The sequence below is a fragment of the Octopus bimaculoides genome, chromosome 6 (assembly GCF_046866305.1).
Source record: "Octopus bimaculoides isolate indiv1 chromosome 6, ASM4686630v1, whole genome shotgun sequence".
Classification (NCBI taxonomy): Eukaryota; Metazoa; Mollusca; class Cephalopoda; order Octopoda; family Octopodidae; genus Octopus; species Octopus bimaculoides.
Window position 1 is genome coordinate 68,748,366 of NC_142933.1, and position 16,581 is coordinate 68,764,946.

Here is a 16,581-nt window from a genome sequence, read left to right on the forward strand (position 1 = left end):
ATGCAAAACAAAAAAGATTTGGAGACATTTCAGTAACATTTTGGTTGATGATAAAGCATCGTGTTTAGGATAGTATAAGCTGTTCCAGTTTTGCACATGAAGGGCAATGGATATAATTATTAGTGGATTTCCAGAATTAGCTCGAAAACATAACTGACTGATATTCAAGAACTTCCTTATCATAACAATTTCCCAAATCCAACAGTATTAAGACAAGTTATAAAATGCTTAAAAGTTTTGTCGTTCTTTTTTAAATTGTGACTAGCATGTTTATAATATACTCTTATTACAGTCTTGAGTACCCTTAATTTAATCCTCACTATGCAGACAATGGTGTAAAAGTTGATAATGACCAACAAACTAGAAATATATTTAGCTTCATAGTCTCAATTCAAACCCCATTGTATGGTTAACTCCCGATCAAGAAACACTTAAGTACTCCCATCTTGAGGTCTAACAAACCTGCAGCCCCCACATAAAAAGGGCAAAAAATCTAAAAATACCCAAAACTTTTAAGGTTAAGACATTGATATAATGTTGAAAGTAATGTAATACACTAATATATATTTATGTTCATATTTGCAGAGGAGTGGATTATAAAATGAAGTTATTAACAAAATGTAAGGCTAATAAAAGAAGCATGAAATAAATATTACCATCTTCAACAGTGCGCTTTAGTGACCTACGTTCAAATTCATCATCTTCAGGTACAATAACCCAAGCACGTCTGAAGAACCCCTCAAAAAATCTCAATTTCCTTTTACGTGCAGAAGGATATACATTAGTTTGGTCAAGAATGTAATTTCTTCTCTTTCGAGAGGCTAATCATACAAGAAAAAGCAAAGAAATTATTACATTTATTTATTGACATATCAAGTAATTTCATTTCAGTACAAAATAAAATACAGAATAACACACACCCACAGGAATTCTTTAAAAGCTATCTAGGCAATATAATGAAACATCTCTCTTCCAAAGGTAGATTACTTTATGACAAACATTATGCTAAGTTCTCTAATCTCCCTACAATCGTTTTCACTGGAAAACTTATCCAACAAGGAGGTTGCAGGACCAAAATAATTATCTAATTATATATGGATATGTATCCATAAAGATATCTTAGCATAAAGCATAGCTATAGTTAAAAGTATTAATCTTGTAATGCAAGCTTGGCTAAATAGTCAAGAAGTTTGCTTCCCAAGCACATGGTTTCAGGTTCAGTCCTAGTACATGGCACTTTGGGTAAGTGTCTTCTACTTAGCCCTGAGCCTTGAAAGTAAATTTGATACACAGAAAAATGAAAGAAAGCCTGTTTATATATATATATGTTGTTGGCACTCTGTCGCTTACGACGTCGAGGGTTCCAGTTGATCCGATCAACAGAACAGCCTGCTCGTGAAATTAACGTGCAAGTGGCTGAGCACTCCACAGACACGTGTACCCTTAACGTAGTTCTCGGGGATATTCAGTGTGACACAGTGTGACAAGGCTGGCCCTTTGAAATACAGGTACAACAGAAACAGGAAGAAACAGTGAGAGAAAGTTGTGGCGAAAGAGTACAGCAGGGTTTGCCACCATCCCCTGCCGGAGCCTCGTGGAGCTTTTAGGTGTTTTCACTCAATAAACAATCACAACGCCCGGTCTGGTAATCGAAACCTCGATCCTATGACTGCGAGTCCGCTGCCCTAACCACTGGGCCATTGCGCCTCCACTATATATATATATATATATATATATATATATATAAAAAATGTACTGTTCCATGATGGTAAGATCAATAAAAAAAGTACTTCATCTGGTGAGAGAAATATTTAATAGACAGACACAATACATGTTTTTATGTGCTACTAATAGTTTCTTATGCTGAGAACATGCCAAATAATGAATTATAACGTGTAACACCCGAATAATCATCAGGCGCAAACCACAACTAAAGACTGAACGATAGAAGAAACATGGGAAGCCGAGAAGGAAGCATATACAAAGTGTGAAAAGTTATATACACATGCGCATGTGTGTGTGTTTTGTTGTTTCAATATCATACAAAGTAGTAAAATGAGTATTACCATCATACAAGCAACATCCTTCGTTTCCAGACTTACATGAAATAGTGATAAGAAAGGCATCCAGCCATAGAAAATTTGCCTCAACAAGTTGCATCTGACCCATGCAAGCATGGGAAAGTGGATGTTAAAAAACAATGAAGGGGATGATAATAACTGGTACATTTCGAACCACAAAGTGAATGATAGCACAAATTAATGCTGGTAAGATGTCTCAGCTATCACAAACATTACACTAGCAAAAAACAGAGCAATAACCAGCATCTAGGTATAGCATAAAGAATTACTTCAATTGATTGTAAATTAAAACAGAGAGAAGCACAAACTCTCACCTATTTCAAACAACCTGTTCAAACATTTTGATGATTTCTGAATCAAAACTTCCCAACGACCGTGGTAGTTATTTTTTCTTGCAAGACCCATCACACGCATTTTATCAATGAGTGTGTCTGTTCCAATAATATTATATCTTTTATCTGGGAAGTTCTTCTGTTTCAGAATGCCTAATGTGGTCTTACCAGCACCAGGCAGACCAACAATCATATTCATCTAGAATAAATTTAAAATAAATTATCAGAAATACGCATAACAAAAGGAACAGTTAAAAATAAAACACTTTAACACTACATAATTGTATTTTACAGCAGGTTGTCAAATACTAAATTTTTCAATTAACTACAAGGTCCAAAACATGTACAAACGGAGAATGCATGGGGGGATTTGTAGAAGTCTATTGTTCATGAAGTAAGCTATGAAATTCTTACACTCTCTTGATTTCCTGAAATTCAGACCACCTCATGGACACAACAGACAGAATGAGAAAGGTGTTGCCCAGGAGGATGGCAAGGAAGATGCAATGGAACAAGGCTTGCACTTGAGAATAGTTATCTCCAACAGCAGTGAGCAAAGATCGGGGTACTGAGAATGTCGAAGTTCTCCGCTGTGACAGGCTCAACCATAAACCTGTCAGAGATCAACTGATACTTTGACAGTTTGCTTTTCTCAGCCTGATTAGCAGCAGAACCTGGGCTGGAGGCTGAACACACTAAGTTGCCACTAGAGATGTCACAGAATATGGCATCTTAGATGAGAGGCCTACCTCCATGGAATGGGGAAATTGTTATACCACCAGGCCTTTTATTGTCCCCTCAGTCTAGCCCCACTGGCTTGAGCTAAGAGAAGCCTGCAGTATCTAGGCCATGCTTTACGATTTTGTTATGGGCAACATGATGTGGAAGGCAGTTGACTTTTGTTTAGGACAGAGTTTTCCTGAATCTGAAGAAAACAAAAATAGGACACAGGATTCCAGCCAAATTTCAACTGAGAATATATAGATGAAAAAAATCAAATACAACTTGCTTTTCTCAGCTTAATGAGCAGCAGAGTCTGGGTTGGTGGATGAACATACCAAGTTGCCACTGGAGGTGTCACAGAATGTGGCATCCTAGATTAGGGGCCTATCACCATGGAACGGGAAAATTGTTATACTGTCAAGCCTTTTATTATCCTCTTAGCCTAACCCAGCTGGCTCAAGCTGGGAACAGAAGCTGCGGCATCTAGGCCATGCTTTATGATTGTGTTAAGGGCAGCATAGCATGGAAGGCAGCTGACTTTTGTTTAGTACAGAATTTTCCTGATTCTGAAGAATCAACGAAAATCTGATAGAACACAGGATTCCAGCTAGATTTCAACTGAGAATATATAGATGAAGAAAATTGAATACTATACATTGTTGACAATCATAAGAATTTTCTCAACTTTTGAGAGAACATGAAATAATTCTCTTTGAAAAAGTTTTAAGAATACACATCAAGCTATAAAAATTGGGTTGAAAAACACTTTTGGATAGTAAAAGTCAAAAGCTATTCTTTATCCTTCAATTTTTTTATACAAAACTTTGCAAGAAGGTTGTCAAATATACATCATCTTTTAACTTTTTTGATACCAACTTGCCTGAAACTGCCCCTGGTTCTAGGAAACAAACTTCCTGTTTTAAAGAGATCAAAATTAAAATCTTTCAAAAGTTCATATTAATCTGTTTCAAACACCAGCTTAATAACTACAAAATTATTTTACTAAATTTATTTTTTTCTTAAAATTAACTGAAAAGGCAAACAATTTTAATAGAAATATGGTAACAAAAGGGTTAAAAATTTACAAACAACTATAGTGTTATTCCTGTGCAAGCAGTTTTCACAAGCTATGTGAAAGCTTGATACTGTCCATATTAATTAGCAAGAAACTGTAGACTATTACAATACCAATAACCACAACTGCTTCCATGATACTTAGATAAATGGAGACTAAAAATATTTACCTCACAATCAGCTTTTTTACAAGGTCCAGTAAGTCCCCGTACACGGTCTGCTAAAGGAACATGGTCAATGTAGACAAAACCAGGTGGCGGAGAAAACCATGGATCAGTCTGACCAAAATTAACCTTGAATCTTAAAAATGAAAAAGAAAAAAAAAATAGACAGACAGACAGTAATGGTGTTATCTTTCATAGCATAATAGCAATTTCTAGCTTAGACACAAGGCTACACATTTTAAAGAACTGGCAGTTAAAATGAAGCCAGTGAATTATCGGTACATATTCTATTGCCTCTGGAAATATGAAAATACAAAGTTCAGTCATAGATCATTTGAACTCAGAGCATAAGGCAGTTTTACCAAATATTTTGCAGATTCTGTCAGTTAACCCTTTAACAATTCGTTTTCTTTCATCATAATATGTAAGGATAAAATGTTGTACATAATACTTAAGCCAGCCTGGATCATTAAGAGTGATGAGTGACATTACTACAGTTATTAAAGTGAGGTGTTAGAGTTGGCATGGTATGGCAGTTTATTTCCAGTCTCTAAATGTGGTTTTATACTTATGTTAGAAATAATAATAATGATAATAATAATAATCCTTTCTACTATAGGCACAAGGCCTGAAATTTTGGGAGAAGGGATTAGTCAGTTACATCGATTCCGGTGTTTTACTTCGACTTAATTTATTGACCCTGAAAGGATGAAAAGTAAAGTTGACCTCGTCAGAATTTGAACTCAGAACATAGTGACAGGTGAAATACCGCTAAGCATTTCATACAGCATGCTAACAATTCAGCCAGCTTGCCACGTTGTTGTTCGTCGTCGTCACCGTCCTCATCATCATCATAATAATCATCATCATGATGAAAACTGGATTTTTGGTTGAAGTAGTTGACACACTTCACAATGTCTTCATAAACAAGTGTTAAAAAAATAAATTATTTCCAAACCCCACTTCCAGTTATAGGAAGAATACCAAAAAAAATTTTAAGATTTTACTGTCAAGATGAAGTATTGAAGACCAATCTCAAGACACTGAGTCTTACAAAGGAGATGACTAAAGGCTGTGATATCTGTGCCTTGTTGTACTCAAGAAACAGAATTGATACTGTTGTCACATAAAAGACACTGATGTTAGTGCCATGTTAAAAAGCACTGATGCTGGTACCATGTTAAAAGCACTGGTGCTGGTGCCATGTTAATAAACTGGTGCTGGTGCCACCATGTTAAAAGCACCAGTGCTGGTGCTACATAAAAGCTCTGTGGAGTGGTTGGCATTAGGAAGGGCACTGAGCTGTAGAAACCATGCCAGAACAGACAATGGAGCCTAGTACAGCCCCAGGCTTTACCAACTCTGGTTGAACCATCTCACCCATGCCAGCATGGAGAATGGACATATCATCATCATCATCATCATCATCGTTTAACGTCCGCTTTCCATGCTAGCATGGGTTGGACGATTTGACTGAGGACTGGTGAAACCGGATGGCAACACCAGGCTCCAGTCTGATTTGGCAGAGTTTCTACAGCTGGATGCCCTTCCTAACGCCAACCACTCAGAGAGTGTAGTGGGTGCTTTTACGTGTCACCCGCACGAAAACGGCCACGCTCGAAATGGTGTCTTTTATGTGCCACCCGCACAAGCCAGTCCAGGGGCACTGGCAACGATCTCGCTCGAAAATCCTACAGGAGCCAGTCAGGCGGTACTGGCAACGGCCACGCTCAAAATGGTGCATCTCATGTGCCACCCGCACAAGAACCAGTCCAGGGGCACTGGCAACGATCTTACTTGGCTTGCCGGGTCTTCTCACGCACAGCCCATTTCCAAAGGTCTCGGTCCGTAGTCATCGCCTCGGTGAGGCCCAATGTACGAAGGTCTTGCCTCACCACCTCAGCCCAGGTCTTCCTGGGCCTACCTCTTCCACGGGTTCCCTCAACTGTTAGGGTGTGGCACTTTTTCACGCAGCTATCCTCCTCCATTCTCACCACATGTCCATACCAGCGCAATCGTCTCTCTTGCACGCCACAACTGATGCTTCTAATGTTCAGCTTTTCTCTCAAGATACTTACACTCTGACGGGTATTCACATTGACATTACACATCCAACGGAGCATACTGGCTTCATTCCTTGCGAGCTTACGTATGTCCTCAGCAGTTACAGCCCATGTTTCACTGCCATGTAGCATGGTTGTTCGTACGCATGCGTCATACAGTCTGCCTTTTACTCTGAGTGAGAGTCCCTTTGTCGCCAGCAGGGGTAAGAGCTCTCTAAACTTTGCCCAGGCTATTCTTATTCTAGCAGCTACACTTTCAGCGCACCCACCCCCACTACTAACTTGGTCGCCCAGATAGCGGAAGCTATCGACTACCTCTAGTTTTTCACCCTGGAATGAGATAGAAGTTGTTTCCTGTTTGTTTGCAGTCTTTATTGCACCTGAACATCTGCCACAAACAAAAACTAACTTGCTAGTTAACCTGCCTTTGATGTTGCTGCACCTCTTATGTGTCCATAGCTTGCACCGGGTACATCTTATAGAGTTACTACCTACTCCTTTTCTACATACTGAGCAGGGCCATCTACCTGAAGGGGTTTGTGTTTTATCTACCTTCCTACTTATTAGGATTTTGGTTTTAGCTAGGTTGACTCTAAGGCCCTTCAATTCTAGACCTTGCTTCCACACCTGAAACTTCTCCTCTAGTTCTGATAGTGACTCCGCAATTAGGGCAAGGTCATCAGCATAGAGGAGCTCCCAGGGGCAACCTGTCTTGAACTCCTCTGTGATTGCCTGGAGGACTATGGTAAATAATAGGGGGCTGAGGACGGAACCTTGGTGGACCCCTACCTCTACCCGGAATTCATTGCTGTACTCATTTCCAACCCTCACCTTACTGGCCGCATCTCTGTACATGGCTCGCACAGCTCTCACTAGCCATTCTTCTATCCCAAGTTTCCTCATTGACCACCAGATAAGGGATCGGGGGACCCTGTCAAAGGCTTTCTCCATGTCAACGAAAGCCAGGTACAGAGGTTTATCCTTGGCTAGGTATTTCTCTTGCAACTGTCTCACTAGAAATAAGGCATCAGTAGTGCTTTTACCTGGCACGAACCCAAACTGCATCTCATCTAAATTGATTCGCTCCCTAATTAGTTGGGCTATGACCCTCTCTGTAACTTTCATAACCTGATCTAACAGCTTGATGCCTCTGTAATTATTTGTATCTAAAGCGTCCCCTTTACCTTTGTAGCAGTTGACTATGATGCTGCTACACCAGTCATAGGGTATGACTCCTTCGTGTATCACCTGGTTCGTAATACGGGTGACTAGGCTATAGCCAACACTGCCAGATATTTTGAGCATCTCTGCAGTGATTCCTGATGGGCCGGGGGCTTTCCCGGTCTTCATACTCTTAATTGCTTTATCTACCCTGGTACTATCAACTCGGATAGCTGGTCCCTCTATTGGGTCGGCATAAGGCAGGCTCTCTTTCTCCCATTCATTCTCTTTATTAAGCAATCTATCGTAGTGGCATCTCCAGACCTCTTTCTTTGCATCCTCATTTAATGCAAGCGTACCATCATCCATGCGAACACATTTCTCTCCTACAACATCACTATTCTCTCTCCTACACTGTCTTGCAACCCGAAATACCTCGAGTCTTTGGTCCTCACGGCGCAGAACATTGGCAAATCTTTCCTTATCTGCTTCCCCTCTGGCTAAATAAACCTGTCGCCTAGCCTCCCTTCTGGCACATTGGTACAATTCCCTGCTACCACCGTTCTTCCAGTCCTTCCAAGCTTGTTTCTTTTGTCTAATAGCCCTGTCTACCTCCTTGTTCCACCACCACGTTACTCTGGGTTGGGAGGGGACCTTACACCACCCACAAATCTGGTCGGTGGCTTTCAACAGGTTGTCCCGCAGAAATCTCCAATTATGATTATAGCATAATAAATTGAGATTACAAACAAAAGTAATTACAGTAAAGTATATTCATTAAGTTCACCACAAACTACCAGTTCAATAAAACAACAAAATAAAATATTTAATTACAAGTTAATAATAACTAAAAACAACTAGAGAAAAATAAAAGTTAAAACTTACCGGCAATTTTTGGTAAGAATATGAGGAAATAAAGCTTTAGATTTTACACCCACAGGATAACCGTGCAAGACTTTAGCATTCCCGAACCAACGGCCGTTTTTGGTGAAAGAAATTGTCGGCGGGTGAGATTGCAAATCTAGCAATGATCCAACAACATCACCCACACCAAAACGTTCACCATAGTTGGAGAAATTCAAATTCACAGAAAATTTGCCAGTACCTCCATAACCATAGGATTCCATAGATTCTCCTAGACATGAAGAAAATTGGAAGAAACATGAAAACAATGACCAAAACTGTGGGGGATTTCTTTTTCTTTTTTGTTTACTTTGCAGGAAAAGTGTCACACAACTGGTACATAAAAGCATTTATTACACTCCCGGAGTGGTTGACGTCAGGAAGGGCATCCAGCCATAGAAACCATGCCAAAATAGGCTGTAGTCTGATGCAGTCCCTCAGCTTACCAGCCTTGGTCAAACCAACAAACCCATGCCAGCATGGACAACAGAAGTTTGGCCCTTGTGCAGGTGGCATGTAAAATACACCATTTCAAGCGTGGCTGTTGCCAGTACTCGCCTGACTGGCCCTCGTGCCGGTGGCACGTAAAAGCACCCACTACACTCTCTGGGTGGTTGGCATTAGGAAGGGCATCCAGCTGTAGAAACTCTGCCAAATCAGATTGGAGCCTGGTGTCGCCTCCTGGTCCACCAGTCCTCAGTCAAATCGTCCAACCCATGCTAGCATGGAAAGCGGACGTTAAATGATGACGATGATAATGACACAAAAGTGCTCCTCATGAGTCTGACATGTTTGTTCGTATGTAAAATAAACAGGATATCTGAAATGAAGGTCTTATTTAACCCTTATGCAGTTAAACTGGCCGTATCTGACCGAAATATTCTGCCAATTTTATGATCAAACTGGCCTCTCACACCAGCCCTACAATATCATTTTAAAAATTAAGTTACCTCATCAAAATCTCAAAGCTTGTAGATGATGTATGATTAATTCAAAACAATGGCATTGCTTTTGACGGAATAATCTAAATGCTAAAAGGTTAATCAGACTCCTGAACATGTCTCACCTCCTCTCCATGTCAGTTTCTTTTAATCAAGCATTGTGGTTTATTTTTCCCCAAAATGCGCCTCTCTTTTTAAATATTTGCATGGAATTACTATAAAGAGAGACAGAACAAAATTATATTGGACCTTTACCGTCAGTCATGTTTCTGCTCACTGCAAGCACAATGTCTAGTGCATATTCTAATACCAAAGATTTTTTTTTTTCTGAAAATTCGTTTAATTCTTTAGCATTTAAACTGGCTGTTTCCAGTTCAAATATTCTGTTTTATGTTCAAACAGGCCAGATCTGGCTTCTTACACATACCCTACAATGTCGTTCTAAGAATAAACAATCACTTCATCAAAATCTCAAAGCTATGAGTAATATGAACACTAAAGGGTTAAAACCTAAGTATTGTAACTGGTTTAGATATTTTATCTATTATAATAAATGTGAAATTCTGTCTGTCCGTCCGTCCGTCCGGGACCCTTGTATCTCAGTCTACATAGACATATACCTTTTTGGAAACAGGATGCTCCTTGGATTGAAAATCTGCCTTTCATTTTGTTGTTGAACATCCAGCATTGGGATCAGGTCTGGATGTGGATTTGTTATATGCTAACAGTTGAAAATTCATATTTTAAAAGAACCCCCAAAATTTCTGAACTTACAAGTTTTCATTTAAACTGAATTCAAAGTAATACCAAAACTTTGTGGATCTAGAAAAACTAGCTTAAAAGTCTGCATTGAGTACAGTTTCTAAGCTAGTTACTAATAGAAATCATACGCTTCCACTAACACCCAGCAACTCCATAGAACCCCACCCCTTTGTGTACTTATAATGCTTCTAAGGTGATGCCACCACTTAGGTTAAAAATCACTGTCTTTTCTCCCAAGCTGTCATATTTTAGTGCCTTGAGGACAGCCACAGAGAGAAACACATTTACATACAAAACCAATCTCCTAATACACAACATACAATGAATAGCAACTCACCTAGCTGGAAACAACAGCTATCAATGGACCAACCAATTCTTACTACATGGGGATCAGTTTCTTTATGGTTGTCACCAAAATTTACAGGAAGGTTTTCAGTTATGTGAACTTCAAAGAAAACCTGCAAGGATTATGCACACACAAAAGGTAGACAGTCAAATATAAGGCTGAATTGTTAAAAAACAGTGAGAGAGAGAGAGGAAAAGATAGAATAATGTGAGAGGAAGTGAAAGAAAACAAAGCTCTACAACAGAGAGGAGGAATTAGAGAGATGATAAATTAACAGAGATAAAGAGAATGAGCAAATGATAAAGAGAATGATAGATACAGAAAGAAAAATTCAGAGACATTGAGAAATAAAGAGGAGTGGAGATATTATTTGACTGAAGGAAAAACAGAAAAACAATACAGTTACAGGATTAAAATAGCCTATTTAGTCTAGCAGATAACTGCTCAATAGCTGATTTATTTTATACTGTATAACTAATTACAGGAAACATTATCATAGTAGAATAGAATTGGTTAGAAAAAAACACACGTTTCAGGAATTGTTTTCAGTCTATGATTATTTCCTATATATAGCATTTTACGAAGCTAGAAAAATCTCACTTCATAAAATGTTTAATTTATGTACTACAGGTTATGTCATGCTGAAGATTTCTAAAAGGAATGAAATAGTGTTACATCTAATTACCAGTGATTAGAAATTTTAAGTACTTCATAATAAGTACCAAAAGAAAAAAAATGTACGCTCTCTGCATGTGATGGTGCATGGCCAAGTGGTTAGGATGCTGCACTCATGATCACCAGGTTGATTCCCAGAGCAGGCGGCACATTATGTTCTTAAGCAAAACACTTCATTTCACATTGCTCTAGTGCTGTGTAGGGACTGGCATGTCAAAGAATAGACCCAACGTTTCCTGTGTGTCATAAGAGGCAACTAACAGAGGTTATGGTAGAATTTGCACTCTGACCTGGTAAAACAAGAACCATGGGTTGGGCAGGGGTAATCGCCTATGTGGTGCAAAGGTGTCATCTTCCAGTAGGGAATCACCAACAAATGATGGATGCAGTGACACACTGTCACAGAGTATTCCCCTATACTACTACTATTCTCTACAACTTTTTCTTTATTCCCTAATTTCAAATTCAAACTTGTAATTGCACCAAATATTATGAATAAAGGATCATCTCTTTTGTATAAAGATTTCAGTAATGGACTCTTGCCAGTTCATAGCATTTTGAAAACTATATTATTCATAAGGAGCTAATGAAAATATAAAGATTTGAACCTTTCCACGAGTGACACCATAAGTTGCACGAGCTCCGGCCCAACAGAAACAGAAACCTTCAGGATCAGTTAATACAGATCCACCATAGCTGCAAGATAACAAAATAAAAACTATATTGTAAAAAATTAAATTTACAAATAATGTACATTATCTGTAAATAATTCACAGAGAAATATATTGGGTTGTCCGGAAAGTTCATGCCAATTTTTAAAGGAAAGAAAAAGGTCAATCAATACTTGCCATCACATTTTTAATCAACCAAATATAAACCATTTTGTTGCACAATGCGTCTCCATCTTTCCTTTAACTTCAAAATACCCTCTTCCAAGAATTGAGGTAGTTTCATGGCAAATAAGTCGAAAGGTAAGCTACTATAAATCGGCACAAACTTTCTGGACAACCCAATACATTATTTGTAGACAATTCACACAGTAATAAACATTACTATATTACCATATTAACTGGAACTCTTACATGAGATGCAACCCTATTCGTGGAAAAAGCAAATTTAGTGCGTTTCATCATACACTCATTGAAAGATTTTAAAGTGAGGCTTTGTAAGGAGAAATGTGCATGTAAATCATCATCATCGTTTAACGTCCGCTTTCCATGCTAGCATGGGTTGGACGATTTGACTGAGGACTGGTGAAACCGGATGGCAACACCAGGCTCCAGTCTAATTTGGCAGAGTTTCTACAGCTGGATGCCCTTCCTAACGCCAACCACTCAGAGAGTGTAGTGGGTGCTTTTACGTGTCACCCGCACGAAAACGGCCACGCTCGAAATGGTGTCTTTTATGTGCCACCCGCACAAGCCAGTCCAGGGGCACTGGCAACGATCTCGCTCGAAAATCCTACGGGAGCCAGTCAGGCGGTACTGGCAACGGCCACGCTCAAAATGGTGCATCTCATGTGCCACTCGCACAAGAACCAGTCCAGGGGCACTGGCAACGATCTTACTTGGCTTGCTGGGTCTTCTCACGCACAGCACATTTCCAAAGGTCTCGGTCAGTAGTCATCGTCTCGGTGAGGCCCAATGTACGAAGGTCTTGCCTCACCACCTCAGCCCAGGTCTTCCTGGGCCTACCTCTTCCACGGGTTCCCTCAACTGTTAGGGTGTGGCACTTTTTCACGCAGCTATCCTCATCCATTCTCACCACATGTCCATACCAGCGCAATCGTCTCTCTTGCACACCACAACTGATGCTTCTAATGTTCAGCTTTTCTCTCAAGATACTTACACTCTGACGGGTATTTACATTGACATTACACATCCAACGGAGCAAAGTATAAAACCATAAATTTATCATAAACTAAGATATAACTACTGTATTTTAACTTCATCTTATTTCAGATCAACTGTATAGTTATCTCTATTGCTATACAGGATGTTAAAATAGTATTTCTGGCTGTGATGTGTGTGTCCAACCATGATCATCCACTAATTGCAAATAGCTAACAGGTGAGTGAACAGTTAAAATTGCTTTCATTTTTCTAAAAGAATATTTAATTTAGATAATAAAAGTTTCTTAAAGATAACAAAGTGACTAAATAATCTGAGACAATATCAGATGTGGGTTATGTATGCTAAGAAACAAGGCATAAAATGATGATGTGACCGTCCCAAATAAGTGCCAACACACTGCAAGCAATTTTTCATAAATTTGTACTGAGAGTCCATGATAATTTGGCTTTTTTTTTCAATATTTTATTATTAGTAGTATTATCTTGCTCATTTAGATCCCTAGTTTATGGTGCTCAATCTCTTATTTATACTATGGTTATTTTAGACACGGCAATTTTTGGATTCATTTAAAAAAAGGAAAATGTATGTCTTATATTCCAGTAAATACAATATATAAGACAGCTTATATGCAACTTACCATAATGACTTGAATGTCCACATATAACTAGGTTAACTACACCATTATCATATGAATCTAACTAAATAATTGTCACATTATAAAGCTTCTATCTTATGTGAAATAGACAATTATAAAGGATGAGCAGTCTGCCTCTAGTCTATATATGATGAAGTGGAAGAAAGTTACATCACCATCATTGTCGTCGTCGTTTAACATCTGCTTTCCATGCTGGCATCAGTTGGACGGTTTGAATGAGAACTGGCAGGCTGAGAGGCTGCACCAGGCTCCAATCTGATTTGGCAAGGTTTCTACAGCTGGATGTCCTTCCTAACATCAACCACTCCAAGAGTGTAGTGGGTGCTTTTTATGTGCCACAAGCACTGGCATCAGCCACACTCAAATAGTACTCTTTATGTGCCAGTCAGGCAGCACTGGCAATGGACACGCTCAAATGATGCTTTTTACATGCCGCCAGCATGGATGCCAGTCAGGGAGCATTGGCATCGGCCACGACTACAATTTCACTCGCTTTAACAGGTCTTCACAAACACAGCATTTCAGCCAACAATTGAAGGGTGCTTTTAAATGGGCCAGTTATGTGACACTGGCATTGACTACGACTACAATCTCACTTGGCTTGCCAGGTCTTCTCAAGCACGGCATATCTCCAAAGGTCTCAGTCATTTGTCACTGTCTAAGTGAGGCCCAACGTTCGAAGGTCGTGCTTCACCACTTCATCCCATGTCTTCCTGGGTCTACCTCTTCCACAAGTTCCCTCCACTGTTAGGGTGTGACACTTCACACAGCTATCTACATCCATACGCAACACATGACCATACCAGCACAGTTGTCTCTCTTACACATATCTGATGCTTCTTATGTCCAACTTAAGTCTCAGGGTACTTACACTGTTGTGCATGCATACTGACATGACACATCCAGCAAAGCATACTAGTTTCATTTCTTTCACGCCTACACATGTCCTCAGCAGTCACAGCCCATGTTTCATGGCTGTTTGCACACAGGCATCATAGTCTACCTTTCACTCTGAGCGAGGTCCTTTGTTACCAGCAGAGGTAGGAGCTCTCTGAACTTTGCCCAGCCTATTCTTATTCTAGTACCTACACTCTCAGAGCATCCACCCCTGCTACCGACTTGGTCACCTAGTTAACGAAAGCTATCAACTACTTCTAGTTTTTTCCCCTGGCATGTAATGGAATTTGTTTCTTGTACATTTTTGGTGTTTATGGCACCTGTGCATCTTCCACACACAAAAACTATCTTCCCAGTTAACCTTTCTTAGATATTGCTGCACCTCTTAAGTGCCCATAGCTTACACAGGGTACATCTTATAGAGTTTCTACCTGATCAAGCAGAGCCATCTACCTGAAGGGATTTGTGATTTGTCCACCTTCTCACTAAGACATTGGTTTTTGCTAAGTTAACTCTAAGATCCTTCGATTCTAGACCTGGCTTCTACACCCAAAACTTTGCTAGTTCTGGTAGTGACTCAGGTATTAGAACAAGGTCATCAGCATAGAGGAACTCCCAGGGGCAGCCTGTCTTGAAATCCTGGTACATGTTAATGTATTAAACAATATTACCCTTACTATTATTCTTGGAAGTACCTTAAATTATTATTTAACATTTTAAACAAGCACATCAAGAAAAACATTTAAAAAAGGAAAAACTTTACCCATCCAGATCTATAAGCAAGTTGAGATCTGAGTTATAATGGTCCAGTACTGTGAAAGAATGGTCTACATTGATTTCTTCCACATTCTGTTCTGGATCAGTCTTCACACCCCAACCATGTCCATTATAATTTCTGAAGTAAAAAAAAAAAAAAGAAAAAAAGTGTAGATATGTTCATAATTATCAGTTCATTTGCTGAATAGAGAAAACTAAAATCTTAGTCTTTTTTCACAATTGATTTTTGTTCATCCAACAGAAAAAAGTAACTACTTACTCATTCAAGTCCATCCATTCTTTATTGATTTATATTTTCCACCAAGTTAATCTTTTCCTTTCCATTTTCTAATCTTATGTAAATTTCAAAAGCAATCTTAAATTTTATGCAAAAGGAAAGTATCAAAAAGCAATTTTCCCAAAACTGTTCCAACATGGTTTAAAGAAGCTCATGAAAACTCAAACTGCTACATGAGGTAAAAAGCTGATTTGATGATCCACACAAATGTCTCTCTTCCTCCTTTAGTTAATGTAGCATTTCCAGTTCTCCTATTTCATAATCATCCACTATTTTCAGAGGAAAAGATGAGACTTATGATCATGTCAAAAAAGTAAACTGCATCTTCATTCCACACTTGTCACTGAACAACTCTGTTTCTATGAGATTTCAGATAATATCACAATCAGGCAACAATATAGAATCTTTTCTGTTAATAAATAAGATATATGTTTGTTTTAAAAGTAAAAAAATAGCTTACCGATCTTTATTATCAAATTTTTGTTGACCAAAGCCATGTTGATTTTCAAACTGAGGTCTGTTCCTGTTAAAATTTAAGCCAGGAGGTTGGCCAGTAGAATATGAATATGCTGAATTGATGGTGTTATTCCGGTTATTGTTGGCTTCATTACCATTGAGCATGGAAATTAAACTGTAAGCAGAATACTGATTCATATCTGCAACAAAAATATTAGAAACTATGTTGAAGAGGTAATTAAACATATTTCTGATTCAAACTATTTCTACATTCATTATCTATTAACCCTTCTGCATTGAGACCAGTGATATCAGGTCCAAATATTCTACCAATTTTGTGTTGAAACTGACCAGATCAAGCCTTTCACAATAACTTTGCATTGTCATTCTAAAAGAAAACACATCACTGCAACCTCAAAGCTACAAGATAGTGTATGATTA

The 16,581-nt window shown here is 38.8% G+C and overlaps 1 protein-coding gene across 3 annotated transcripts in view; it reads right to left on the bottom strand.

The window, feature by feature from the left end:
• Window positions 1-16,581, bottom strand: part of LOC106877670 (uncharacterized) — a 36,997-nt gene that overhangs the window by 10,660 nt on the left and 9,756 nt on the right. For all 3 annotated transcript variants that reach the window (XM_052968729.2, XM_014926619.3, XM_089354026.1), the window contains exons 2-9: window positions 16,145-16,340; window positions 15,394-15,525; window positions 11,834-11,921; window positions 10,542-10,662; window positions 8,484-8,733; window positions 4,381-4,510; window positions 2,396-2,612; window positions 657-821 (exon numbers count right to left, since the gene is read on the bottom strand). In XM_052968729.2, the coding sequence (XP_052824689.1) occupies window positions 657-821; window positions 2,396-2,612; window positions 4,381-4,510; window positions 8,484-8,733; window positions 10,542-10,662; window positions 11,834-11,921; window positions 15,394-15,525; window positions 16,145-16,338 (1,297 nt within the window). In that variant the 5' untranslated portion in view covers window positions 16,339-16,340. The remainder of the gene's footprint in view (window positions 1-656; window positions 822-2,395; window positions 2,613-4,380; window positions 4,511-8,483; window positions 8,734-10,541; window positions 10,663-11,833; window positions 11,922-15,393; window positions 15,526-16,144; window positions 16,341-16,581) is intronic.